The 26,158-nt window shown below is 43.8% G+C and overlaps 2 protein-coding genes across 9 annotated transcripts; one reads left to right on the top strand and one right to left on the bottom strand.

Moving 5' to 3' along the window:
• Positions 1-455: 455 nt before the first annotated feature.
• CS (citrate synthase) lies at positions 456-21,958 on the top strand. 2 transcript variants are annotated; one of them, XM_014843907.3, is made up of 11 exons: positions 456-708; positions 9,918-9,968; positions 10,551-10,658; positions 12,108-12,173; positions 12,512-12,643; positions 12,900-13,088; positions 18,521-18,720; positions 19,291-19,420; positions 19,548-19,649; positions 19,856-20,065; positions 20,380-21,958. In XM_014843907.3, the coding sequence occupies exons 1-11, from the start codon at positions 667-669 to the stop codon at positions 20,548-20,550; spliced, it is 1,401 nt and encodes a 466-aa protein (XP_014699393.1). In that variant the 5' UTR covers positions 456-666; the 3' UTR covers positions 20,551-21,958. The 2 variants fall into 2 exon arrangements, with proteins under 2 accessions (XP_014699393.1, XP_070350758.1); XM_070494657.1 differs by lacking the exon at positions 456-708 and adding an exon at positions 809-941.
• Positions 17,562-26,158, bottom strand: COQ10A (coenzyme Q10A). 7 transcript variants are annotated; one of them, XM_070494662.1, is made up of 6 exons: positions 25,805-26,106; positions 25,373-25,584; positions 25,103-25,249; positions 24,134-24,326; positions 23,804-23,905; positions 22,678-23,500 (listed from the first exon to the last, which is right to left on the bottom strand). In XM_070494662.1, exons 3-6 carry the CDS (start codon positions 25,240-25,242, stop codon positions 23,333-23,335), a joined length of 603 nt encoding a protein of 200 aa, XP_070350763.1. In that variant the 5' UTR covers positions 25,243-25,249; positions 25,373-25,584; positions 25,805-26,106; the 3' UTR covers positions 22,678-23,332. The 7 variants fall into 7 exon arrangements, with proteins under 7 accessions (XP_070350761.1, XP_044611933.1, XP_070350763.1 ...); XM_070494660.1 differs by lacking the exons at positions 22,678-23,500; positions 25,373-25,584 and adding an exon at positions 17,562-19,082 and having other exon boundaries at positions 25,805-26,091; XM_044755998.2 differs by lacking the exons at positions 22,678-23,500; positions 25,373-25,584 and adding an exon at positions 17,562-19,082 and having other exon boundaries at positions 24,134-24,356; positions 25,805-26,061.

Below are 26,158 nucleotides of genomic sequence, written 5' to 3'. Positions count from 1 at the left end.
CAAATGATCTACACCAAGCAACTAACTCTGGCATCATAGCTTGTGTCCACATAATGTCACCTCTATGGCCATTAAATCATTGACCAAAGACATTCTTCAAGAAAGCATGCCAAGGTGGTAGGAGGAGTGGGCAATGATCAGTTGCCGTGATAGTATATTAAGGGATTGACTTCCGAGGACATTCAAAGGTCGAAGTCCTTAGGGCTTTTTCTCTAATATTCACGTCAGAACTAACTCCAAATGTGTTAAGGGCAAGGGAAAAAGCCTAAGAAGGAAGTTAACTGAGTTCTCAGGCACATACTTAGCCACCTACACGCTACCCCCCCGCCCATCCAGCCGTAATTAGCCTGACGCAGGCGGCCCAATCCTGCCCACCACAACTCCTATCAACGGCTCAGGTCCCGCCCCCCTCCACACCGGACCAATGGCGGAGCCCGGGGCCGGTGCCCTGAGAGGGGCGGGAGCGGGCTCGGGGTGGTAGGCGGGGACTCGCTGAGGACCCCGGGCTGGGCGCCGCCGCCGGTTCGTCTCCCCTTTCCCTCAGCCGCCTCCTTTCAACCTTGTCCACCGGTCGGCGCGGCCTCTAGTGCGGCCGCAGCGGCTCCCGTTCCTGCCGCAGCGCTCTCCCCTTCTTCCCTCCCCACCAGATCCCCGAGTTTGCCCGACATGGCTTTACTCACTGCGGCCGCCCGGCTCTTCGGAGCCAAGGTGAGCAACTACAGGAGGGAGCGCGCCGTCCCAGGGTGGGGCTGAGGCGACTGCAGGCCCTCCGCCGGGGTCTCCCTCCCCTCCCCATACACGCCCCGGCGCGCCTTAAAGGGGCCCTGCGCTTGGCTGGCCGCCGGCCCTGCGTGGAGCTCCGGGCCATGTGCTGCGCTGGCCTTCCAGCCCGGCGGGTGAAGTGAGCGCCCCCCGGCCCGGCACGCGGGCTTGAGCGGGAGGTATGGCCGGACCATACTGTCACCCTGCACGTGTAGGGTGGAAGTGTAGGGGGTGCGTGTCCCTGCAAGAAGGAGGAGCCGCCAGTGGAGAACATCGGTGCCGTGTTCCCCTGGAGTTGGGGAAAGAGCCTGTTTGGAGGACGGGGCGGGGGTGAGAGGAGTGGCAGGGGTGAACAGATGTGCTCGCTGTCCCTGGGCCAGAGCTGGAGCGGTGCCTGATTTCGGCTTCTGCTTTGTAGGGAAGGCCTTGTCAGTTCCTCAACTGCCCGTTTCCATTTCTCCAGCCCAATTATTTAAGCCTTTAGTGACCAAGCCGTAGCATTTCCTGCTAAAGGACTGGGACTCAGGTGCTCTTTGTCCTTGGGACTCTTGTACTCATTCTTTGTATATAGGAGGAGCTTGCGGGGGGTGGGGAGCGCTTCTGTAAAACCTGCATGATTGTAACGTATAATTGGAGAAAAAATCAGAAAGATTGTTCCTCCAAACTGCAGGCCACTAAGTGAAGATACTGGGCAGGAGATAGTAATGCCGAGGTCACATGACCAATCCCACTACTCTCTCGCCAGGGTTTTGCTGTTGCTCTTCTACTCTTCTCAGGAGAGATTGCTCTCATTCCTTTGCTTGACTTTTGTTGCTATTATGGTTCCTAGGAATGTTGTTGCAGGGGATGGTGCTTTCAATTTCAAAATGCCAGTACTTTTGTCTCTGGGTAACTTGGCCCTTTAAACAGAGAGACTCGTGCTGAGGGAGTCCCATCCTCTAATCCATGCAGGGACAGTCCCACAAGTGACCTTGATTCCTTCGAAGAATTTATACTCTCTTCTGCAGACAGATTAAAGTTGCCAACACCTGAAGGAAAGGAGTCTTAGAATGGTGTTGGCTTGTTGTGCATTATCTTGCATGGTTGGCAAATAAGGTGAAACCTGTAGGATTTACGCTGGAGTTCTTCCAGGCACCCAGCAGCAAGGTGGACGCTGATGATTGGGGAGATACTTGTCTTGACTGTTGCTTCTCCTGCTGCCAGGGAACAGGGTAAGGAAGCCTCTTGGGAAATGAAGCAAGTTCTAGATAGTGTTTTGGCCGAATAGCTCATTCCAGAGTTACTAACCCAGACCGGATAGTCTAACCCTACGGTGTATTTGAAAAAGCCTTTAAAATTTACCTTTTGAATTTATTTTGTCTCTTAAGCCTCCAGGGAAGCTCAGAAAGCTTTTGGGGTGACAGGGCCATGTAATTGTATCATTATTATTTTCTTTAGTTTCCTGTTAGAGAAGGATCTGAGGATCTCAGAAACGTGTAAAATGGAAGCCATTATAAAGCTTTTGACTCTTAAGACTAGCAAAGCCCAACAGACTCAGGAGTAGAAATTTCCTGAGATCTACGCAGTATGACCAGGATACCAAGAAGTCTTTCAGTTTGTCAGCATTGTTAGCACCTGCCTGAGCTTTCCAGATTAGCTTGCAGCTTAATTGGTACTCGATTTTACTTTTGCTATTCAGGTAGGCTTTAGAAGGCAAAAATAGTCTTCTAACCTGGGAGAATTGACCCCTACCACTTTGATTCTCAAGGTCAGATGTAGTTTCACTTTTCTGAGGCGAGATTTTTTTTAACCTTGCTAGGAGACACAAATATTAGTCATTGTTCTGTTCCACCCTACCTACTGTCAGGAAATTTAAATGAACACCTAAATTGGAGTGAGAGACTAATTCAGATCCTTGAAATTGTTTAACTTCCTGTTTAACTGAATTCATGCTAAGCAATGGCATTAGTATTAGCTGTGGGTGCCTTAGTTTTGTGATGTAAATACTGTCTTTTCACAGGTGATCTGGGTTTGATTTTGGGCTGAGAATTGGAGTAGGGCCACCAATTCACTTCTGGACTCTTGACACCAGTGTAATTAACCATTCCTAGTTACTTCTTATACCGTTGAGAATTGCTTCTCCAAGCTAGGATGTTTGATAACTTTGAGTAAATCAATTCAAAAGCATTTCTAGATTATTTCTAGACTTTTTGAAGACATTTAAATTAATACCTATGATTCCTTTACAGTAGACCTACACCACTGCACAACATCTCTTGTATAAATCCTAGTCTGAAATTGCTTTCAACAAACCCAAGTCTGGGGCCAGCCCGGTGGTGCAGCGGTTAAGTGCGCACATTCCGCTTCTCGGCGGCCTGGGCTTCACCAGTTCAGATCCCAGGTGCAGACATGGCACCACCTGGCAAAAGCCATGCTGTGGTAGGCGTCCCACATATAAAGTAGAGGAAGATGGGCACAGATGTTAGCTCAGGGCCAGTCTTCCTCAGCAAAAAGAGGAGGATTGGCAGTAGTTAGCTCAGGGCTAATCTTCCTCAAAAAGAAAAAAAAAAACTAAGTCAGTTTTATCCAATGAAATGTTAGTTAGGCTTAAAGCTCAAAACTTTTACAGGCAAGCGCTTAAATCTCTGTGCCTTCACTTTGAATCTCAGCCTACCCAAAGTAATGGCAATTCCTTGATGCTTACTAGATGGACCAAAGATGGAAAGTGCAGAGTAAAGCCTCATCACATGCTAGTGGTGAGATGGTTGCATTTGTTCTTCCTGGTAGGCTTTGGTTTGGTGGCAGGTGAATGCATGGGTGTGGGGAGGCAAGGTGAGCAGTGGTGAAATAGATAATCAGAGAAGGGAAGGCTGGCATTCCTGGTTCTTAGAAGGCAGAAGGAGGCAGAAGGCAGGAAACCAGACTTGGTGGATCTCTCTAAAGCCACACAGTAGTTCATTTTGCCCTGTTTCTGTACTTAATGTGATAGTGTTGAGTAGGATGTGAAATTTAAAACAGTAGTAAGGCAACTTTAGGAATAGATCTTTCTTAGGATCTGATTATCTTTCAGTTCTTCCCTCAACTGCCCAAATTCTTTAGGTCCTTGTATTTCTTTTAACATGCTATCATTTTTAAAAGTCTGTAAGTTTGCAGTGGGCGTGATCACCTGGGATACTTGTTCACATTGCACATTCGTGAAGCACGTTCGTGAACTGCCTTCAGATTCTGATTCAGCAAAGGGGATGGGATTTGGAAACTTCTATTCAAGTACTTCAGTTGACTGATGATGTTCCGTGGTCCCCTTCTGTTGGACTAGTAAAGCCATATGCAGGCCTTTTTGTTTGCAACTTTATGGAATGTATATATGAAACTTGAGTATTTAGGTATTTTTTTTGCAATTGGTGATTATTTTAAAAATTTACTTCAAAAGTGACTATTCTAAACAATAGTCCATTTTAGGCTATTTTCTCTAGGTTTGTCTTCCTAGGCCTTTTTTCAAATGCCTTAGGAAAAGTTTTTTGTAAATCTCTGGAGCAAGGTGTTAGGAGCTAAAACTTGTAGGAACTAGTAGAATTGGGGGAACAGTTCCTAGTTCCTGAGAAAGTAGTAGGGTGCCAGATCTTATATACTTTATTCACAATCTCTGCTTAGTGTGCACATGATAAGTAGGTGTTCAGCAAATATTAAAGAACAGTAAGGATTTCTACTGAAAGGTTAATTGGACTCTTGATTCTTTTCTAAGGCTGAATTGGTGTCTTTTGCTGTCTTCCTCAGTGAATGCTCAGTGAACCTTTAGCGGAGAGTATGTTAGCAAATGACAGGTAGAATTAAGGAAACTCCTGTGCATATGAAGGAGGTCAAAGTATGAAATCTGAAGATTACTCTGCTCAGTCTATTAAGTAGCCTGACGAGTAGTGCAGGCCAACTTCTGAAATCACCATTGTGAAACACAGATGTTAAATGACTTCAGTTCTCTGACCTGGTTCTGGGGAGAGAGGGGCCTTTGTCCTATGTGTGTTCTTTTTCCCTTAATGCAGGTTGTTCCTTTTGCACTGGAAGCCTTTGTAGCACAAGATTTTTCCTACCAATTATTAGTGCATTATATTTGCTTCATCAGCTAAGCTAGTTCTGCTGGCTTGGCAAGCTCTGATCTTTTGCTGATGAAGGAAAGGGCTCTATTAAAATCAGGAGCATCTCTTTCAAGCTTTTAATGTTGGAGATCCTGGATATGTGGCAGGACATGTTCTGAATATGCTTACAGTGGAGGATCAAAGAAAATTTGGCTTTTTCTCTGTAAAGTGAGAGTCCTGGGTGTGGACCAGTGATGATAATAGGCTAAGAAGAGTAAGAGAGAAATAACCACATTATTGAGTAAGTGCTTATCCAGATAGGGTTATGATGTTCCCAGAATTTGTGGGGAGAAGGGAGTAGTTTTAGTTGATTTCTGGTAAGTGATTTGGCTAATACCCTATTCCAGAAATACAGTAAGTATTATAGACAAGCCTGGCAGAATTTCTTGCATGTAATATTACTCCTTTTCCTTCCTTGGCCCTTTAGGTTCTTTTAATTATATTTTTCCATCCTAGCACATTTGAGAGCTACAACCCACTTCTATCAATAATAGCAAACTTACTAGAAGAGTTCTTGCCCGAGGTGGCAGAATATGAGGTTTGAAAAAGCCTCTTAGTGATCGTGATGCCCCCGCCCTGTAGGGACTCCCAGCTGTCACACGTGAGCCAGGGCCTTGTCTTTGGAAGCAGTTCTCCATCTCTCCCCGTGAAGGAGCTGACCTATTGAGTGCGGTGACTCCCTGACTGACCTGGCAGCTGCTGTTCAGTAGGGTGACTCTATGCGAGGCATGCAACCAGAAGCCAAAAGCTTGGTTGCCACACCTCCAGAATTGGGGGAGGAGCTAGGAAGTGAAAGTTCAGGGATGACTCAGGTTTGTAATCTGCCTGTCCCATCAGTGAGTATAGCCTGAATGTACTGTACAAAACTAGTCAGCACCTTTCTTTGGCAGCCAGGGGGCAGATGAAATGAGATGTGTAGCCTTGGGTGTGACAGTCCTCCAGTATCTCCTACCTAGAGCCATTTGCTCTGCTGCTGGAGATGATGGTTGTTAGCTAAATTTGTTTCCTCTCTCTGAGACTCCTCTCCTTGTGGTCAGGAGGCCCTTATAAAGGAAATTGGGGCTTTATTTCCTGTTCTACAGCTAGAGGGAATTATCCGTTCACCCCTTCCTCGTGCTTGACTGCCTCATTCCTGGGATCCAATTCCAGGAGACAGTTGTGACACTTGAAGTGGTAGGTAACAGGCCAACACATTTCTGTTTATTGGACTCAGCTGGCAGAAGGCACTGTTCTAGATGCTTACATGCAAATTATTTTATATAGTCTACTTGTCTGCTTGAATTTGGCATTATTTTTACCAATTTAGAGATGTGAAAACTCAGACTTATAAGTTAGGTCATATAGTGAAAGTATCACAGCGGGATAGCGGCAGGACTGGATTTAGGACTAGATCCTTGATAACTCTACATTTCATGCTCTGTGTTCTACACTTCTGCTCCCTTGCTTAACACTTTAGACAGTGGGTGTTTCTCAAACTTCATTGCTCATATGGGTCACCTAGTAAGCTTGTTAAACTGCAGATTTGGATTGAGGAGGTCTGAGGTGAGGCCCAAATTCTGCATTTCTAACAAGCTCCAAGTAATGCTAATGATGCTGGCCAGGCAGTCATATTTTAAATAACAAGGCTTTCAAGTACCTTTATGTATGTCCTTATCAGAGCCTTAGAATCAGACTTGGAGCTAAGTAGCTTGAGTGTTATCCTAAATATGGAGAAGGAAAGAAAAACAGAGTCTTAGTTGTTTTGCTTTGGATGTCTCAGTTGTTTAGTAATGGAGCTGGGGCTAGACCCCAGATTTCTTTTCCTAATTCCAAGTCATGTGCCCTGTCTTCTACATCATTAGATAAAGTTGTCCTAACTTAAATTTTTCCTATTCTAGCCTTTTGAGTGGTCATATCAATGAATTGCTACCTTTAAAATCCTTCTGATTTCTTTAGTTTTCTTCCAGCTGCAGGGTTAGCTAAAAATATAATTAAACCTGACACTAAAGAGTACAAGAAAGTGGCCATGCTATTTATTTTTATATATTTATTATATAACAAATACAAAGCACTTGCTATGTGCCAGATATGGCCTTAAGTGCTTTGCAAATATTGACTTAATCCTCATAGCACTTCTTTGAGGCAGGTACCATTATTGTTCCTGTTTTACAGATAAGGAAACTGAGGTGCAGAAAGGTTAAATGACTTGGCTAGGGGTCACACAGCCAATGAATGACAGAGAAGTGTAGTATAAACAGAATATACTAGCTTGATTCTATAGCTACATGACCAAGCTCTCCACAAACTAGCATTGCTTTCCGAATTGGAGATCTGGCTAAGAAGTGTTGCTGACGGAGATTAGGGACAGTGGAGATCAGCTCTCTTTAAGTTACTCCTTAGGCTCCTCATTAAATGGCAAAGATGCTGTCTACAAAGGAAACTAAGACTTTCCTGATGGTGGAAGTAGGGTGCCCTAACCATTCTGGTGAAGTAGGATTCACAGAAACAGATCTGAGAAATGACTGTAACTGAACAGCAGGCATGACTCATGATTCCTTTGACGTTGCATTCTTACAGCCTTGTTGAGTGACGTTCCACTCTTTTCTTTCTGATCCCCCCCGTTTTTTTTTTAATTATAAATGAAGTAAAAGGAGAGTGCTGCTCATTGATTCTAGCAGTTCTCTCTCACAAGGGGAAAAAAACTTTTTCATTTTATGTTCATACTGGTGGAAGAAACACCTCCAACCTGAAGGAATTTCTATTTTCATCTTAAGATCTGGGCTCTCATTCTATCTGTTAAGCTTGGATAGATTTTTTTGGCATGAGATTTAACCTTAAGCTATTCTTCTTGTAATCTTTCCTCTTGCCAATGAAGCAGCCAGCCATTATAGAAGCTTAAGCTTGGTTAGAAGTGGAAAAATTATCATTATGGAGCGATTTCAACTTCTTTCCTCTCTCAGATGATGTGCTCCCCTGTAGTCTCTTTAAAAACAAAGCCACTGGTGGCCTAGTGGTTAAGTTAGGTGTGCTCCATTTTGGCAGCTTGGATTTGGTTCCCAGGCTTGGACCTACACCACTCAACCAGTCATCTGTCAGTGGGCATACTGTGGCAGTGGCTCACATACACAAAGACGAAGATTGGCAGCAGATGTTAGCTCAGGGTGAATCTTCCTCAGCAAAATACATACATACGTATATACATACATACATACAAAAAGAGGAAGATTGGCAGCAGATGTTAGCTCAGGATGAATCTTCCTCGGTAAAATAAATAAATAAATACATACATACAAAACAAAAACACCGCAACAACCACCTACCCACAATTAAAAGGTCTACTGCAGGACCAATGTGGTCTCTGTGAGATGGGTCCTCTATAGCAGGGGATCTGTGGGACCATGGAGCATGGAATAGCTTGAGCATGGCTAGCTCTGTAGAACAATAGTTTGAACTTAGTCACAAGTTTTCCCTTGTCCACTTTTTGGTGACTAGTAAGAAAAGGCAAAGTTATTTCTTGAGTGCTGAATCCTGCTTCCATTCGCCCCACGTAGTGTGAAGAGGCTAAAGGTCTGTTTGTGCTGCCTACTTCTTGCCCAAATGGTCCTCAGTCCTCAGTAAGCTAGATGAGACTCTTTAGGAAGTTAATGAAAGGAGTTAAAGACAGCCCTGGTTAACAAGTTGAGGTGTTCCTCCTTTGCTTTAGGGACATATTAGCTTGCCTCATGCTCTCTGAATTTAGCTTTAGATTGATTCTTTTTAAAATAAACTTTTATGAAGGATCTCTTCCCTTTTCACTCCTCCTCTCTGCCCTAACAGAAAGAGGCGTACTAAATTCTAAAAAGCCTCAGATGCTAATAAACTCTGACCCTAGGCATTTAGCATTTTGGAATTTATATAGTACCTCAGGTTCAAGTGATTTTCAGTGTAACCAGACACAGTGCAGTAATTACTAGAAAAGGTGTCTAGCCTTTTGGCAAAAGGAGGAAAGGTGTAGACTTGCTCTGGGATTTGTTTATTTGTACATGTGCACATGTGTGTGTGTAATCTTTTTAGTTTGCAAGTGCTTTCACATTCATTCTAATTTAATTATCACAAGACAACTCTGAGATGTGTGGTAGGTACTAACACCATTTTCTACATGAGGAAACAGGCTTACTTTGATGATCTCATTTTATCTTCAAAATAATTTGGTGCAGAAAAGTTAATCCTGTCTAAGCCCTTATAGTTAGTGGCATAAATGGTCATGTTTTTCAAGAGGCAGTGTTGAACTTTTTGTTGCGACTCAACATCTTCTCAGGAAGTAGGTTTTTTTGGAGAAAAAAGACCTTTCTCTGAAACATAGAAAACATAGGCTAGCTACACTATTTCTCTTTGTGAGGAGGGATCGCTTTCTTGAATCTCAGACTTATCTTTCTGGATAATTTTCTTCCTGAAGTATATCTTTAAAAATTCCTTTGGTATAGGTGTGTAGGTGATAAACTCTCAGCTTTTATCTGAAATGTCTTTATTTCACCCCTTTTTTAAAGATTTTTTCCTCGCCTGGGTATACAACTCTAAACTTAATAATTATTTTCTCTCATCACTTTGAAGATGATTTTCCAGTTTTCTAGTTTCCATTGCTGTTGAGTAGTCCTCTGTCAGTTGTTATTTTGTAAATATTCTGTCTTCCTGTGCTTTTTCCAGGAGTGTGAAGTAGTGTTGTAAAAGGCTGCCTCTGCCTGTGGGCTCTTCTAGCCTGGAGAGCTGGGGAGATCTTACTAGCAGGGTTAAGTGACCTTTTCTCTCTGCCTATAACAAAGCCCAGCCCTGGAACCCAGAGGGTAGAAAAGAGTCTTTCTTCAGGCAATGCTGATGAAGCTATGGATGCAAGAAGCAGAGTTAAACCTGCTGCTGCTTCCAGGCTGGTAACTCCTTCCAAGCTGCTCAGGGCCTTTTGTAGCTTTCTTATGTCAAACTGTCACTAGAAGCTAGGATGAAGAGTGAGAGGTTGGGTCGCTGTAATTGCTTCTTGTTAATACATAGGAGGGAGGAGTAACTATTGCCTAAGGTTTTGTGTTTTCTTTACAGAATGCATCCTGTCTTGTTCTTGCTGCCCGTCATGCCAGCACTTCCTCCACGGTAAAGTTTGGAAAAAAGAACTGAGGATCATTGAGGCAGCCTGACCCTGGGATTGGGGTGGGAGTGGGGGGTTGGCTAACCCCCAGTCTTTCATCATTATCTTGAGTATCTCCTGGAGGTGTCTTTGTTGTTATAACTATTATTATTACTACTATTTTAAGAAATGATTTACTCAATAGTGTAGTGAAGTGGAAATATCAAATATTTTTGCCTAATCTTTGTTTTTTTTTATTTTTAAATTCTAAAATACATATAACATAAAATTTACCATTTTAATCATTTTTAAGTATATAGTTTAGTGGCTGTAAGTACATTCACATCATTGTGCAACCATCACCGCTATCCATTTCCAGAACTTTTTCATCTTCCCAAATTGAAAATCTGTACCCATTAAACAATAACTCCCGCATTCCCCTCTCCCTCTGCCTAATTCTTTTACCCTCATCTGTACAGAGTAGCTGACCATACTTCGCTGGCAGATAGAGAAAGCCAAATTCTAAAAAACAGACTTAACATACCTACTTTGCAGGAAATCTAATCATCATTTTGACCATCACTTAGCCTCTCTACTTCTCTTTTTAGAATTTGAAAGACATATTGGCTGACCTGATACCTAAGGAGCAGGCCAGAATTAAGACCTTCAGGCAGCAACATGGCAACACTGTGGTGGGCCAAATCACTGTGGACATGGTAAGGGTTGTAGAGTTTGGGCTGGAAGAAGTAGCCCTGTAATGTGCTTCAACAAAAGTCTTTCTCTTCACTGACTATTTGAAACCATTGTGTCCCGTACAAGGAAATGTTGCAGCTTATGGTGTTCACTAGAAATTAGACTATTCTTGGGGGCAGGCCCCATGGCCAAGTGGTTAAGTTTGTGTGATCTGCTTTGGTGGCCCAGGGTTTCACCAGTTGAGATCCTGGGTGAGAACTTAGCACCATTCATCAAGCCATGCTGAGGCAGCGTCCCACATAGCAGAACTAGAAGGACCTACAACTAGAATATACAACCATGTACTAGGGGACTTTGGGGAGGAGGAGAAGAAAAAATAAAAGAAATTAGACTATTCTTTTCTACAGATTTAATAGTTGAGCCTAACCTAATTCACTGATGGGAGGGTTGAATGAAGTTTCTATTCCTCTTCCTAACCTGTCAGCCTTTGGGTCTAGGGCTCTCTGTCTTTGAGTTGATGCTGTGTCGACTCTCCAGTTAAACCATAGTTCTAGCAGGCCCTCGGGAACAGCTTTAGGGTGGCTTCTTCTCAGCCCTAAGAGTCTGAGCAGCTCGAATGATAATTCCATAGCAGTGTTTAGCCATTGGTCTCTATCTCTGTTCCCTGTAATAGATCCCATTCTGTTGTAGGGAATGAGGGCGTAAGAGTGGGCAGGAGAAAAAAATAAAATACAGTAAGAAAAGAAAGCAAACAGTAATCTTTCTTTTTTTTTTTAAGATTTTATTTTTTCTTTTTCTCCCCAAAGCCCCCCAGTATATAGTTGTATATTTTAGTTGTGGGTCCTTCTAGTTCATGTGGGATGCTGCCTCAGCATGGCCTGATGAGCGGTGCCATATCCGCGCCCAGGATCCCAACTGGCGAAACCCTGGGCTGCCAAAGCAGAGTGTTCGAACTTAACCACGCAGCCACAGGGCCGGCCTCAAAAAACTTAATCTTTCTTCTTTTTTTTTTTTTTTTAAGATTTTATTTTTTCCTTTTTCTCCCCAAAGCCCCCCGGTACATAGTTGTATATTCTTATTCTTCGTTGTGGGTCATTCTAGTTGTGGCATGTGGGACGCTGCCTCAGCGTGGTTTGATGAGCAGTGCCATGTCCGTGCCCAGGATTTGAACCAACGAAACACTGGGCCGCCTGCAGCAGAGCGCGCGAACTTAACCACTCGGCCACGGGGGCCAGCCCCAAGGAACTTAATCTTAAAGATAGTGATTTATCAACTTAAAAATTTCATTTCCAACCTTACCAGTCTTCCTTGAAAAGTTCCATTCTATAGTAAATTTAGCTCCTCAGAAATCTTTCCCCAAATGAAGTCTTGGAAGTCAGAGATTAAATTTCCTCTCCCAGATCCCATGAAGCACTAACAAACTCTAGCCTGAATTATTCTGATTACTGGTTGCGTTCTCGTCTTTTCTTTAGATGTATGGTGGCATGAGGGGCATGAAGGGATTGGTATATGAAACATCAGTTCTTGACCCTGATGAGGTAAGAAACCATTATGTCAAGCACTAATAATCAGAGTTTACTGACTATTGTGCACACCATGGATTAGACCAGGGAGGGTAAGGAGAGCAAAATGAAGCACGTACCTTCATATTTTGGCAGGTGGAAAATAGGTACATATGGAATAACTGAAGAACAAGTTTACCTTTTTAATATATCAACTAGTAAAACTGAAAATACAGTGCAGAAGTAAATTACGTTAGGATTTAAGCTTTAAAAGTTCTTTTCTAACTTTTTGAAGATAAGAGTGGGACCAGTCAGTTATGTGACTTTCAGGCTAGTAAACTTAAATATTGTAATTCTTACTCTTCTTCCTCAAGGGCATCCGTTTCCGAGGCTACAGTATCCCTGAATGCCAGAAACTGCTGCCCAAGGCTAAGGGTGGAGAAGAACCCCTGCCGGAGGGCTTATTTTGGCTGCTGGTAACTGGAAAAATCCCAAAGGAGGAACAGGTAAGGCAGAGGATGTTAGGCAAAGAAGGAGGGTAATGAGAAGGACGTTCTCTAATCTCAGACACTTAATCCTGACCTGGCTGTGGGGGGCAGTTTATAGAGATGTGCAGTCAGGGCAAGGAATCAGAGCAGAGTTCTGCTGTCTAAGTGGATGGGGTTGAATTCTCTTGCATTTTCTTTACTCAGATATCACTGTCTTTTTATTTCTCTTCTTTTTCCTTGCCTAGTGTTCTTAGCAGTGTCTCCCTTTCCACAGGTATCTTGGCTCTCAAAAGAATGGGCAAAGAGGGCAGCTCTGCCTTCCCACGTGGTCACCATGCTGGACAACTTTCCCACCAATCTACACCCCATGTCTCAGCTCAGTGCAGCCGTTACAGCCCTCAACAGTGAAAGTAACTTTGCCCGAGCATATGCACAGGGTATCAACCGAGCCAAGTACTGGGAGGTAGGAAGTTTTGTTGTGGTGATTGATATGTCTTGGAGATTTAAAGCACTTAAGACTGAAGGAAGAAAAAGAAATGTGGAATCTTTAGTAAAATTACTTTTCTGAGTTATGCCAGAAACTTATTTAACAAATTTTTATTGTAGGCTTGCTTTTTGTCAGTTGTTGGGATTACAAAGATAAATGAAGCATTCTTTCTATCACTCAGGTTATTGGTTTGGTTAGGGTGATGTACGTGTAAAAAAGAAACTACAATTCAGTAATCTTGCTATAATAGAGATATGCACACAGGGCTGCCAGAACATTGAAAAGGATGTGAGCTAACTGCAGGGTCCCTTAGGAAGATTTCACAGAATAGTCTCACTCTAGCCCCAAAGGGTCCCTTCTCCTCTTCTTCTTCATATAAGGAGAACCTTAAGAAGTTGGGTGAATGGCAGCTAAGGCAACTCTAGAATCTAGGAGGACTAATGCCAGTCAGCTACAGGTCTGGACTAGCCCATTCAAGAAACCTATCTGGAATGGAAGGGTGGTTAGTATCCTGGAAGTAGAATCTAAAAACAATTGAGCTTTATTTTCTGAAAATGAAATGTGACCTTAATAGTCTCAACTCTGTGGTTGGAATATGAGAGACTGTTGTGGCTTGTCCCAGTGCACAGTACATAATTCCTTCCGTCCTCTCTAATACTCCACATACTCACAAACACTGGGTAAAGTACAAGTTATCGGGCTAATTTTACAGGAGGGCATCTCATTTTCTTTTGTTTCTTATTCAAGACAGGTAGTATAAGAAGAGAAAAGTTGCTTTTTGCAAAGCAGTTACACTAAGTGATTTTTGACCAGGAGAAGGCCCCCAAAGAGTTCACTATGATGCAAGGCACAGACTAGCGTGACCCACTGGTCTGATGAAATACCCTTGGGATTTTGGCAAATCCTGCTTCATTTGGTTGGTCAATATTTATTCAATGCCAACTGTGTGTAGAGAATTGTGTTTGTTGTTAGGGGAAAAAAAAGGAAAGGAGAGTTTGCCATTAATATTAGTCTGGTTAGCATTGAGGAGGAAGATAGAGAAATGATTCAAATATACACATTCACAAGCACTTGAAGCATTTATAAAGCCTCACATCAGCAGGCTCAGAAGATCCTAAAACCTGAATCTATTGCTTTTCATTTTCTTTTTTAAATGCATTCAAGTAACTGATATCTCTGTGGGTTACCATAACAGGAAAGGTTAGATCAAGAACAACAGTTCTGGGGCTGGCCCTGTGGCCAAGTTGGTTGGGTTCGCACGCTCCGCTTTGGCGGCCCGGGGTTTCGCCAGTTCGGATTCTGGGCACGGACATGGACCACTCATCAAGCCATGCTGAGGCAACATCCCACATGCCACAGCTAGAAGGACCCACAACTAAAAATATACAACTATGTACCAGGGGGCTTTGGGGAGAAAAAGGAAAAATAAAATCTTATAAAAAAAAAAAAGAACAACAGTTCTACTTTAAGTGAGGAAGATTGGCCTTCAGCTAACATCTGTTGCCAATCTTCCTCTTCTTTTTTTTCCTTTTTGAGGAAGAAAAAGATGTTAGCCTTGAGCTAACATCTGCTGCCAATCCTCCCCCTTTTACTGAGGAACACTGCCCCTGAGCTAACATCCACGCCCATCTTCCTCCACTTTACATGTGAGATGCCTACCACAGCATGGCTTGCCAAGTGGTGCCATGTCTGCACCCAGGATCCGAACCGGCAAACCGCCAGCCGCCAAAGCAGAAGGTGAGAACTTAACTGCTGCACCACCAGGCCAGCCCCAGTTCTTCTATTTTAAAACTTGTCTTTTATGGGGGCCGGCCCCATGGCCGAGTGGTTAAGTTGGCGCGCTCCGCTTCAGTGGCCAGGGTTTCGCTCGTTCAGATCCTGGGCGAGGACATGGCACCGCTCATCAAACCATGCTGAGGCAACATCCCACATGCCACAACTAGAAGGACCCACTACTAAAAATATAGAACTGTGTACCAAGGGGCTTTGGGGAGAAAAAGGAAAAATAAAATCTTTAAAACTTGTCTTTTAGAAATTGACCACTCAGAAGTGCTTGTTACTACTTACAATGCTGTTGTCTTGACTGTCATGAGGGGAGAGAAAACAGCTTCTTCATACTTTACAAGAGATGCCTGTGAGATATTTCCCAGCCATCCAAACATGCTGCATTGCTCCACACTGTCCTTCATTGAATCACTAAAATGAATCTTGTACTCTTCTACTTGCAGTTGCCTCCGTTTCAGTGTACAGCCATTGACTGATTGTTCTGCCATCATCTCTATGTGAGATGTATTTGTCAGCCTTAGGATCTATGTCTAATAAGTTCACACTGCATAAAAATTAGCACCAATAACTGCTTTAGTTTGGTGGAGCTTGATGCTCTTTTGTTACCACATCTTGTAACTTTCTCAAAGATCAGACATGCTATTTCAGTTCACTTCTCTTAATGTGATTAATGTGACTATGGGCTACTTAAGAATTACATAACAGCATTCAGCTGGTTATTTCTGTTTAAAAAATTTAATGTTAAGAAGTTTATATGTGATCTAAGTCTTTACTAGAATCATCCGTTCATACTGTTTTTCTACATATACCTCAAGAGGATGATCTTCTGCCTACAGCATTTCTTCCATAACAGTTTACATGACTTTAGATAAATAGTATCATCTCTTGAGTTGAAAGAGTTAGATCTCCTTCTGATTGACTTAACTTCACTCATAACTGGGAGATTACTACGATGCAACCTGCTGTTTAATTGTGAAGTAGCCTTAAGATGTTGTTGAATTGAGTAAACTTTGAGAAGTAGCTGACAGGTCACGTTTTGCTAGTAATGCCACCTTTAATAAGGCCTATACACAGTACATGTAGGTTTTGAAGCTGTTTATAATAAAATCATCTCAACACTTAACTCTTGAAAATGTGCTTAATATTACATGCTTTGTATTCATTATCTGATTTAATCCTCAGAACAACCCTATGAGTTAGATGTTATTTATTCCCATTTTACCAAACAGGAAAACTGAGGATTAAAAAAATTAAGTAGCTTGCCCAAGGTCATGCAGTTAGTAAGTGGTAGGGACCAGATTCAGACTTGAGTTTGCTTCACTCTAAGGTCTTTTCACCAGTAATACTGGCTGTCTTCTTAATAATAATGGATAATTAAATACTTGGCCAGAATTTTACTAGCAATAGAGATGCTGGCTCACAGTGTTGATTACGGTCAGTTTTGTTACTTTTATTACAGACAGCTGTGATGGTGGCATGTCTTAATGTCTTTTTTCCAAGCCTTTATAGATGAAGAATGAGTTGGTACCAGTATCTAATAGCACCTGAGTCTTAGCTTATTAAAGAAATAGGAGTTCTCTGTCAGTTTTTGGTTTTGATTTTTTTAATCTCTTCTTGACTATAGCATTGACCACTACAAAAAGGAAGGTAAGGATCCCACACTGTCATACCTGGTCTGATAGTTGTTGCTTTATGAACTTCATCCTCAGTGGTAGGAGTTGAAACAGTCTCCTTTTTGTAGTTTCTTTATGATGTGGCCATTCATAATTTCCAAATGATTTTGAAAGTTAGTATATACTCCACAGACACCAGTTTGCCTAGCCTGGGCTCCTGTTCTTGGCATTCAGTGCTAATGAATCCAGGTCCCTTAGGACTGCATATCCTTGATGTAGGCTTTTGCAAGTAACCTACTTCCTTAGGGTATGTGAATCTGCAAGGAGGTATAGTTAATAGTATGATTATCATGTAAATAGTCTGAGAATTTGCAAGTCTTGGCTAACTATTTCTTGCTTCAAGTAGCTTTTTAATTTTGTCAGTATTTTCATTGAATCCTGGTGGCATTGACAAAATTCGCTGAGTACTTAAGTAATCGATGACTTCATTAGGGGTATAGATTTTGCTCTTTGTTCCAGCAGAACTACTGAAACCTCGTGACTTCCTGCGGGAACATTTGGCCAGTTAGCTTGATAGGACAGCACTATGTAATATCAGTGAGCAAGTATTTAAGTTATTATTTTAAAACCCTGTCCCTTCCATAAATTTAGGAACTTAAATTCCCTTTGTGAAGATAAAATTGAGACGTAAAAGTTGAGCAAGGTATTACCATCACAAAAAGACAACCAGATATTATGTTTCTCTTAATAAATGAACACAGTGCTTGCTATTTATCAAATAATCTTGCTAAAAAAATTGAATTTGAATCTGTTCAAGCCTCTAGATCTAATGATCAGCTTGTAGGAAATACAGTGGACAGAGGAACATATTAAATGATATCACAGGTAGATAACCAGCAAAATCTAAACTGTGGGAAATTCTACAGAACAAATGATCTGATTTTCCACAAATAAGTTGCAAAGTAAAAAATGGAGAGCATAAGAAGCAACTTAAATTGAATAAAAAAGACGTTAGAGACATCTCAGACAATTGCACTGTGGCTTATTTTCAGTCCTGAATCAAACAAATGAGGTGGAGGGGGGCTTTGTATACTGAGTAGATATTTAATGATATTGAGGATTTGTTAAATTTTTTTTCAGTGGGATAATGGTTTTGTGATTTTGTTTATGAAGGACATTTATCTTTTAGAGGCACATGCTTAAAATATTTACATGTTGAAATATATGGTATCTGGGATTACTCAAAATAATTTGGGAGATGAGAGGGGAAAGTAAGGATATAGATGAAACAGGAGTGGCCATGAGTTACTACTTGTTTAAGCTAGATGATACTTATTAGCTGAGTAGATAACCTTGTACAAGCTACTGAACCTGACCAAGCCCCAGTTTCTTCATTTGTAAAATAAAGGATATGTTACCTTACAGGATTGTTGTAAGAAAAGGAAAAAAGTGCAAATAACATATCTAGCATAGTACCTGTTATATAGTAAGTGCTTAAAAAATGGAAGCTTTTGTTATTAACTAACAATTGAATGCCACTGTTTGACCTTTGGCACATATGGTGAATTTTCTTTGAAAGGTGGAATATAGAATTATTGAAACCTAGTGTCTTAGCACATTCGTTGAGTACAAAGTCATGTGGTAGGAAAGATCATGATTAAATATATAAGGGTTCAAAATCTGACTCTGGCATTTAGCTGAATGCTCTGAACTTCACTTCCCTCATCTGCAAAAAAGAGGGCAGTGTATACTTTGTAGAGTGGTAAAAATTGGGAATAAGGCTTTAATGTGCATGAGATAGTATGTGTAAATCACTCAGCGCAGTGCCTGGGTCATAACAGCTATTCAGTTAAATGGTTCTTGTTGTTATACTCCATATATAACCACCCAACATATTATCATCAACTCAAATAGCTCAATCCGTGGAGGATAAATGGTATTCCTGCCTAATTCTTCTTTGTTGATAATTCCTTTTCTTTTTTTTCTCCATTTGCCTCTTCTCCCCATCAGTTGATTTATGAAGACTGTATGGATCTGATTGCAAAGCTGCCTTGTGTTGCAGCAAAGATCTACCGGAATCTCTACCGGGAAGGCAGCAGTATTGGGGCCATTGATTCTAAGCTGGACTGGTCCCACAATTTCACCAACATGTTAGGCTATACTGAGGCTCAGTTCACCGAGCTCATGCGCTTGTACCTCACCATCCACAGGTGAGCTAGACCCAGCAACCATAGCCACCAGTTGCCTGGATTGGTGGGAAATTTTAAGAAAAGCTCCTTAACATTCTCATATTCTGGGAATAGGTAGTAGGCAGTAAGGAGATGAAAAAACAGCATAAGGGATGATACAAGGCAAGAAAGGGGTGTAGTAAAGAAGGTCAAGAGATCTAGGGAAATCACCATAACCATGCTAATAACAAAATAGCGCTTCCAACTGGGAAAAGGTACCAGCTGTTCACATTAGGTGGTTCTTCCGCTTTCCAGGAGCTCCCTCTTCTGGCCATTGCTATGAAAGCTGGAATGAGTCAGGGAGCTTGGCAAACAGGCGTCATCAACCAGTAACCTCTCCAGCTCTGTAGATTAGTGAACAAAGGCTGTTAATAAAATTGGGACATCTCTTACAAGAACTTATGTATAACTGACTCACTATAGGCTGGTGTGAGCCAATAACTAGACTAGTATGTGACAAATAAGAGAACAGCAAGGTCTGTGTTTCCATAATCTGCTCCTTTTTTCTCGTCTTCCTCTTGGCCTTGATTCTCCTTTCTTACTTCTACACAGTGACCATGAGGGTGGCAACGTAAGTGCCCATACCAGCCACTTGGTGGGCAGTGCCCTTTCGGATCCCTACTTGTCCTTTGCAGCAGCCATGAATGGGCTGGCAGGGCCCCTCCATGGGCTGGCAAATCAGGTAAGACTTCTTTTTCTTTTCCTGCTCCATGTTTTTCTTACTCCCATGCTTTGTTTCTGAACTTGGTGTTCTCGAGAATCCTGGCATATGCATTGACACTCTTTTATTCCCCAAACCTTACCCATAGGAAGTGCTTGTTTGGCTGACACAGCTACAGAAGGAAGTTGGCAAAGATGTGTCAGATGAGAAATTACGAGACTACATCTGGAACACACTAAACTCAGGACGGGTAAGCAGAGATGCGTAGCAACTAAGGAAGAAGGCAAGACCCAAGTTCTGCAATTTGGAAGAATTAGGGGAAAAAAGAATGAGAGCGGTCCCTAAATTAGAGAAGGAGATATCTTTTTTCCCTCCATTGTCTACCCTGAAGAATTTAGAAAGACAAGAATTTCTACCTGAGAATACAACTGGCTTTTTTCCCTTCACTCTTTGCAGGTTGTCCCAGGCTATGGCCATGCAGTACTAAGGAAGACTGATCCACGATATACCTGTCAGAGAGAGTTTGCTCTGAAACACCTGCCTCATGACCCCATGTTTAAGCTGGTTGCTCAGCTTTACAAAATTGTGCCCAATGTCCTCCTAGAGCAGGGCAAGGCCAAGAATCCTTGGCCCAATGTAGATGCTCACAGTGGGGTGCTGCTCCAGGTAAGTCCTCCCTTCCCTGCTTTCCCTCTAGTTTGTACCAAACCCTACTGTTCTCTGCCATGCACAAAATCAACCCACTAGTCAGAGCAAGGACTCTTATGCCTCCTTCCTTACTCTTTTGATAAAGTTGCCTATGGTCAGGGGAGGCGCGGGCAGGAGAAAGAGGGTCTCTCTTTTCCGAATCCCAATTGCTATACTTTTCCCAGTGTCATTTCTATTTAAGACCGACTGGATTAAGGTTTCTATCACCCTGAACTTGTACATGCTACTACCTCTGGGCCTTTAACAAAACTTTTTTCTCTTTTACCTTATAGTACTACGGCATGACGGAGATGAATTACTACACAGTGCTGTTTGGGGTGTCACGGGCACTGGGTGTACTAGCACAGCTCATCTGGAGCCGAGCCCTAGGCTTCCCTCTAGAGAGGCCCAAGTCCATGAGTACAGATGGTCTGATGAAGTTTGTGGACTCTAAGTCAGGGTAAAACTGGAGACTGGGGGGAAACTAACTACCAGAAAGTAAGGGAGCTTAAAAAATGTACACTTTTGTTTTGTTTCAGGGGCTTTTAAAGACTTAAGATTAAATTGTATCTGAGGCACTGATAATAAGTTTGAGGTTAAAATATAAATTAAGACTTTAAAAGATGAAAAGTGACCCTTCTTCCCTAACCAGCACCTTTCCCCTGCCTGGTATCAATTGCCCATCAACTGAGGATGACCAGGACTAATGCATGTGGTATGGGTTAGGTTTGGCCCCCCTGCCATCTCTAGAGTAAGAATCTGGCTCCTCTTTCCCTGGGTCAAAGCTGCTTGCAGAGAATCTTCAGTTACTTCAGAGCTTTTGGTTCTACTCTGCCCCAGCCCTCAATGGGCCAGCAAACCAGGACTCTGCCCCTTCTATTTCCATAGGAATCATGTTGGATTGTCGGCTGTACTGAGCCCCATTGCCCTCTCCCATGCACACAGACACTTCCTAGCAAGACCTACTGGTTAGCTGGACATGCTTTGGCATTTTTTTATGCTATCAGGTGACCAAAAAGGCCATGGCATTTGTTGTGACTGGCACCTACTGTTTTTTATTTCTCTTTAAATTATCCCATGAAAATTAAGATCTGGGAGTGTTCTCTTCCCTCCTACTTTAATACTCACCTCCTTCCAGATTTTCCATACCTGCTGCACCTCAAGCTGAGGATGCACTGGACCTTCCCCTTTTGGTCCCTAGTAGAGACCTCTTTCAGCAGGTTGTATATAACCACTATCTGATCTGTGGTCTTTCCCAGTCATTTGGCTTTATCAGTGCTTAATATGAACTCATCTTTTTACTTCCTCAGAATACAAGCCACTACCCCCTGACTTCCCCCACCCCTTTATTTTAATGTGCTGTGGGCCATAGAATAAGGGACTTAGGAATGACCAGCATGATATCTTCATGGTCTGGTCTCAGGGTTACTAGCACCTCATTCTGAGCAGGGAAATGATGTAAGATTGGAAATGATCTCCTTTGAATATCAGGTCCTGGGGCTGAGGGCATTAAAAATAGTAGGCCTCTTCATCCCCGGCCACAGGAAAATATCCTTTTATTTATCAAGGGCCTTTTGCCCTCCCCTTCCCCAAGAGCTCTCAGTACAGTTTTTGTTTTAGAAGCCCCATTTGCACAGGTTTTCAGTAACTCAGAATGCTCTACTGCCTTTTCTTTGAGAAAGGATTGAAATACACTCCTGCTGTGCCCCCTTCCTCCCTTGCAACTCCTGCCTGTGTTTGTGTGGATCCCTAATCCCCAAAACCACACTGTTGAGATGGACACACTGTAAACCCCTGGGTAACTGTCAAGTCATGATGCAGACTTCAAGTTCTTCTGTATAAAATGCAAAATAAATGTTTTTATTAACAATGTTTAAGCCTGCTATTAAATAAAGCCTGGAAAATTGAGATAAAGAATCCAGCTAAAGATTCTGGACTTAGTGGGTTATAAGTTATCCTGTGCATCCTTTATCTTTAGGCTGGTTGGCATTCATTTACCCTAATCAGAAGACAGGATCCCTGTGAGATTTCCAAAGGGAAACCTCTCCTCAAGGTTATAAGTCCTTACTCTTTAGTCCCCCATCCTTCCTAATTTTGTTGAAAGATAGAATGCTCAAGGATGATAGCTGAGACCTCACAACTGCTTATGTGAGTAATCCAAGGAAACTGGTCCAGCCCACTGGTGAAAGGAAGAAACTAAACCAAGGACAAATAGGGGAGGACTCTGAGTCCAGACCTGAGCCACTAGGGGGCTCCGGTGCTCTGGAACGCCTGTTCTTCTTTGCAGCCTCCCTTAAGGAGGCCCCCAAAATAAGAGGTGGTCCTGAGGGCATCACTTATATGGGAGGTCTGAGACCAGATTATTCTGTCCTGAGACTCCTGCTGCAACTGACCTTCTGAAAAAGTCTATAAATAGGCAAGGGAGTGGGTACTAGGTCCTGGCTTGTAGAATGTGCTACTATAGTTAGCCAGGGACACTATGTCCAAGAGGCCTTCTTGCACCTTCACTCCCGTAGGGAAGGAAGCCATGACTTTCTTCTACTCTGCTATATCTACATTATTCCCCCAAGAAACAATATAAAATAGCCAAATTCACACTGTCACAATTAATTTATTGAAATTTTATAAAAACTCAAGCCAAGTGGAAGAATAAGGTACAGCTCAAGAGTACAACTCTGGTGTTTTCTCCTTGCCCTGTGGCACTGATGGTAAGAAAGCCCCTTGCTCTCCACCAACCAGGCAGCATGGAAATAGTCTTAAAGTGAAGTCATATGGATTTCAAGCTTGGGCCAGATCTCAGACATCTCAAGCAGGCAAAAGTTATTGACTACCCAGTACCTCTGAGTTAGGGGGAAAAGCTCAGTTTATTCCTTAGAAAATTTGCTTTAATCCTTAGAAAAGTTGCTGTCTTCCCCTGGTCAGACACCAAGGCACCTTGACAGGGCCCAGAGACAACCACACAGTCCTGATTATAATTCAGTGTGAGAAGGCTGCAGGCATCAGGCATGTGGGGCTCTCAGGATGAGCCTGACCCTTTCCTAGGCATGTCTCCTTTCCACACCCCTGCCTTTCCTTTCCCCCAGCATTTCCAGCCAGCTTAGAGCCCAATTTCTGGGGAATTGAGAGGGAGAACAGCATCATAAACATAGACTCTTCTCTCAGACTAGAGCAGGAGCCAAATGAAATAAATAAGAGAATTGGGTGGGGAGGGAGAGTAGAGGGGAGGCTAGGGAATACTCCCTTGCCTCAAGCCTGGTGCACCTCATGGAACATCAGTTCACGGGGGATGGCTGTTTCTGGACCAAACTTGGTGGCTGCCCGGCGCTCGAAGGCAGCAACATTCTGTTTGACAACCTCATCAAAAAACATGGTGGCCAGCTTGGAGTGCAGCAGAGAACGAAATTCAAAGGAAATCTGGGAACGGGTAAGAGACAGTCAGAAACTCTTCAAGACCGTGTTGGATAGTCCCTGGCCAAATGAAAGGATACTGTTGAGTGTCTTTTCTTCCCCTCCCCCTCCAGTTCTTTAGATTCCCCTCAAAAGCCCTAATTTAGGACTGAGCAGAGTACAAGTTTGGTATAAGCTGAGACCTGTGGAAAGTGTCATTGACTTGGGAAATGCTAAGTATTAGCTGTGCTTAAAGAATAACTGTCACAGTACCTCAGCTCTGCCCCAACACCCAGTTGTAGCCCTGTGTTACACAGCCTCCTGACTCACCGAAAAGTCCACAGTGCAAGTTCGGGGGTAGGCAGGAATACCAGGGCTGAATCGCCAAATGGTCTCTAAGTGGTTGAAGAGCTTGCCATCAGTGCAAACAGCCTAGAATAGGACAGTCAGGTAGTTAAAAATATTACAGTGAAATAAAACCTGTACTAGGTATAGGAGGCTATAAGAAGGAACTGAAAGCCATTTTCATTTCCTTCTAATATTTTATTTGGGAAGTATTTGACACATGGAGATAAAATCATTACAAGGAAGGCCAAAGTAACCTGTAAGATGCTAGAGAACACAAAAAAAACTGATCCATCCCTCCCAGATAGGCCTCACCTTGACCATGTGAGGTTTGACCATGGAAACAGCAGAGGTATAACGTTCCACGACAGGTGGAAAGCCAACCTCCAACTGGGCCTTCAGGTGACCTTTGCGGCTGGATACCACCAAAGACTTCTTACACCAGGGCACAAATTCTCGATACTCCTGGACATTGGACACCACCTCATACATCTCCTGCATTGAATACCTAGGGGAAGGAATCACAGAGGCCAAGGGACTGCCAGCTGGGTCAGGTTCCTCCTTGCCCTAGGTACCCTCCCCCCAATACCTTTGCCCCCTAACCATGTTCCTCCAGGAACTAGAGATCCCAAATAAGCCTGGATGAATGAGTTCCCAAAAGCAAACGTGCAAAATTCCATGATGTTAATGTTACCTTATGTTCTGCAGTTTACAGAATGCTTTTGGCTTTACTATCTATTTTGATCCTAAGAGGGACCATCTAGAGAGATTGAACTGGTGATCACACAAGGACTCAGATCCCAGCTCTAAAAATTTCTAACAATGTAAAATTGTTAGCTAAATTACCTGTGCCTCCATTTTTTTCATGTGTAAATCAGAGGTAATAATAGTACCTGATTCATAGGTTTGTTGAGAGGGTCAAATGAGGAAATATATGTAAAATACCTAAGCAGCCTAACTGCGAACAGTAGCAGGCGCTCAATAAGTGTTACAATACTGCTCAGAATACATAAAAAAGCAGGTCAGCGGAGAAATAATATGCTGTTGTCTAATTATACTGTCCAACTCTTGTCACATTTCACTTAACCAAGCACAGCAACCAAGAAGTAGGGAGAAATTAAGGTTGCAAGGCTGAAGGGGCAGGATAAAGTATCAGTAATATAGCTGGGGAGAGGGATGGCCAGGGGTGAATCTTGCCCACTATTGCTACTCTTACAATCTAGCCTGGACATAGTTATTTGTTTGGAGGGGAAGGGAATGTGGAGGACAGGGGAGGATGCTCACCCCATGATCCTACGCTCAGAATAAGCCTTTCGCTTGTTGGTGAAGGGGGCGGCAAAGCCCATGAAGGAACGGCTTGAGGGTAAGCCAGCCTCAGCCGCCAAGACCTTTGCAGCCCGGGGCAAGAGGAGGCTGCAGGACATCAGAAATCTAAGGCCGAAAGGAAAGGAGAGACAACGTCACCATTCTTTGTGTTCCTCAGCCATTCCCAGGTGAAGGGGAAGACGGGCGCATCCCAGAGGAAGGTCGTCCAGACAAGCTTTGCCCCAGCACCTGCTGCGGCCCGCCGGGCTCCCGGGCCAGGCAGTCACGAGTGCGAAAGGTCGAGGGCGGCTGAGGACAGTGCCGGGGGAGGAGATGGGAAAAAGCGGAGAGCGTGCGAAGCGCCAGTTGCCTTTGATTGGGGGCTAGGCTACTGCTGAACGCTAGGACTCAGGAGCATCACAGTCCCCGGGGCTTCTCCAAGCCCGTCGCTGCCAGGGCGCCTGTGAGGGGCAAGAAGAGCTTGGGTCCCCACCCCAGGGACTTGTCCTCGCGAATAACTTGCAAACGCATTCCGCAAACCCCTACATTAGACCGCGGGGTACGACCGCTGCCGCCCCCAACCGCGCCTGCATCCCCAGGATTGCAACCCTCCACGGGGGAACTTTAGGGTCCTGGGCGACCCCTTGTCCTCGGGCGCCGTCGCCCGCGCCTCCCTCTCACCTCATTGGTCGCGGCGGTCGCGGCGGTCGCGGAGGGCGGAGCGGGAGGCCGCAGCCGCGCTGGGCCGCCGCGCGCGTCCCGGCCGGGAGCCGCCGCGCGCCCGCCGAGGCCATGCGCGCGACCCTCCCTGGCCCTCTCGGCTCGGGTTCCCGCTGCGCCCTCCTCACCCCAGAGGAAAAGCGGGAGACGGGCAGCCGGGCGGGGTCAGGGTCCCCGGGCGCAGCGGCGGCGCGGGGCTGCGGCTCCTCTCGCCCTACTCCCGCCCGGCAGCAGGGTAGGCTAGAACTGAAGCCGCGACCGCTGCTCCCGGAGCTCCAAGTACCCCCACGTCACGCCGTTGCCATGGCTCGGGAC

The sequence above is a fragment of the Equus asinus genome, chromosome 22 (assembly GCF_041296235.1).
Source record: "Equus asinus isolate D_3611 breed Donkey chromosome 22, EquAss-T2T_v2, whole genome shotgun sequence".
NCBI lineage: Eukaryota > Metazoa > Chordata > Mammalia > Perissodactyla > Equidae > Equus > Equus asinus.
The sequence above is the reverse complement of the archived record's forward strand: the minus strand, read 5'-3'. Positions and strand labels throughout refer to the sequence as shown.

Bases quoted from the DNA above. Each gene is read 5' to 3' on its own strand.
- CS (XM_014843907.3), top strand. From the start codon at position 667: ATGGCTTTACTCACTGCGGCCGCCCGGCTCTTCGGAGCCAAG. The intron at 709-9,917 runs GTGAGCAACTAC...TTTTCTTTACAG, and splicing joins CCCGGCTCTTCGGAGCCAAG to AATGCATCCTGTCTTGTTCT. The intron at 19,421-19,547 runs GTAAGACTTCTT...CCTTACCCATAG, and splicing joins TCCATGGGCTGGCAAATCAG to GAAGTGCTTGTTTGGCTGAC.
- COQ10A (XM_044755996.2), bottom strand. From the start codon at position 25,917: ATGGCCTCGGCGGGCGCGCGGCGGCTCCCGGCCGGGACGCGCGCGGCG. The intron at 23,906-24,133 runs GTGAGGCCTATC...GTCCTATTCTAG, and splicing joins TCAAACCTCACATGGTCAAG to GCTGTTTGCACTGATGGCAA. The intron at 23,501-23,803 runs GTGAGTCAGGAG...ACCCGTTCCCAG, and splicing joins CTTGCACTGTGGACTTTTCG to ATTTCCTTTGAATTTCGTTC.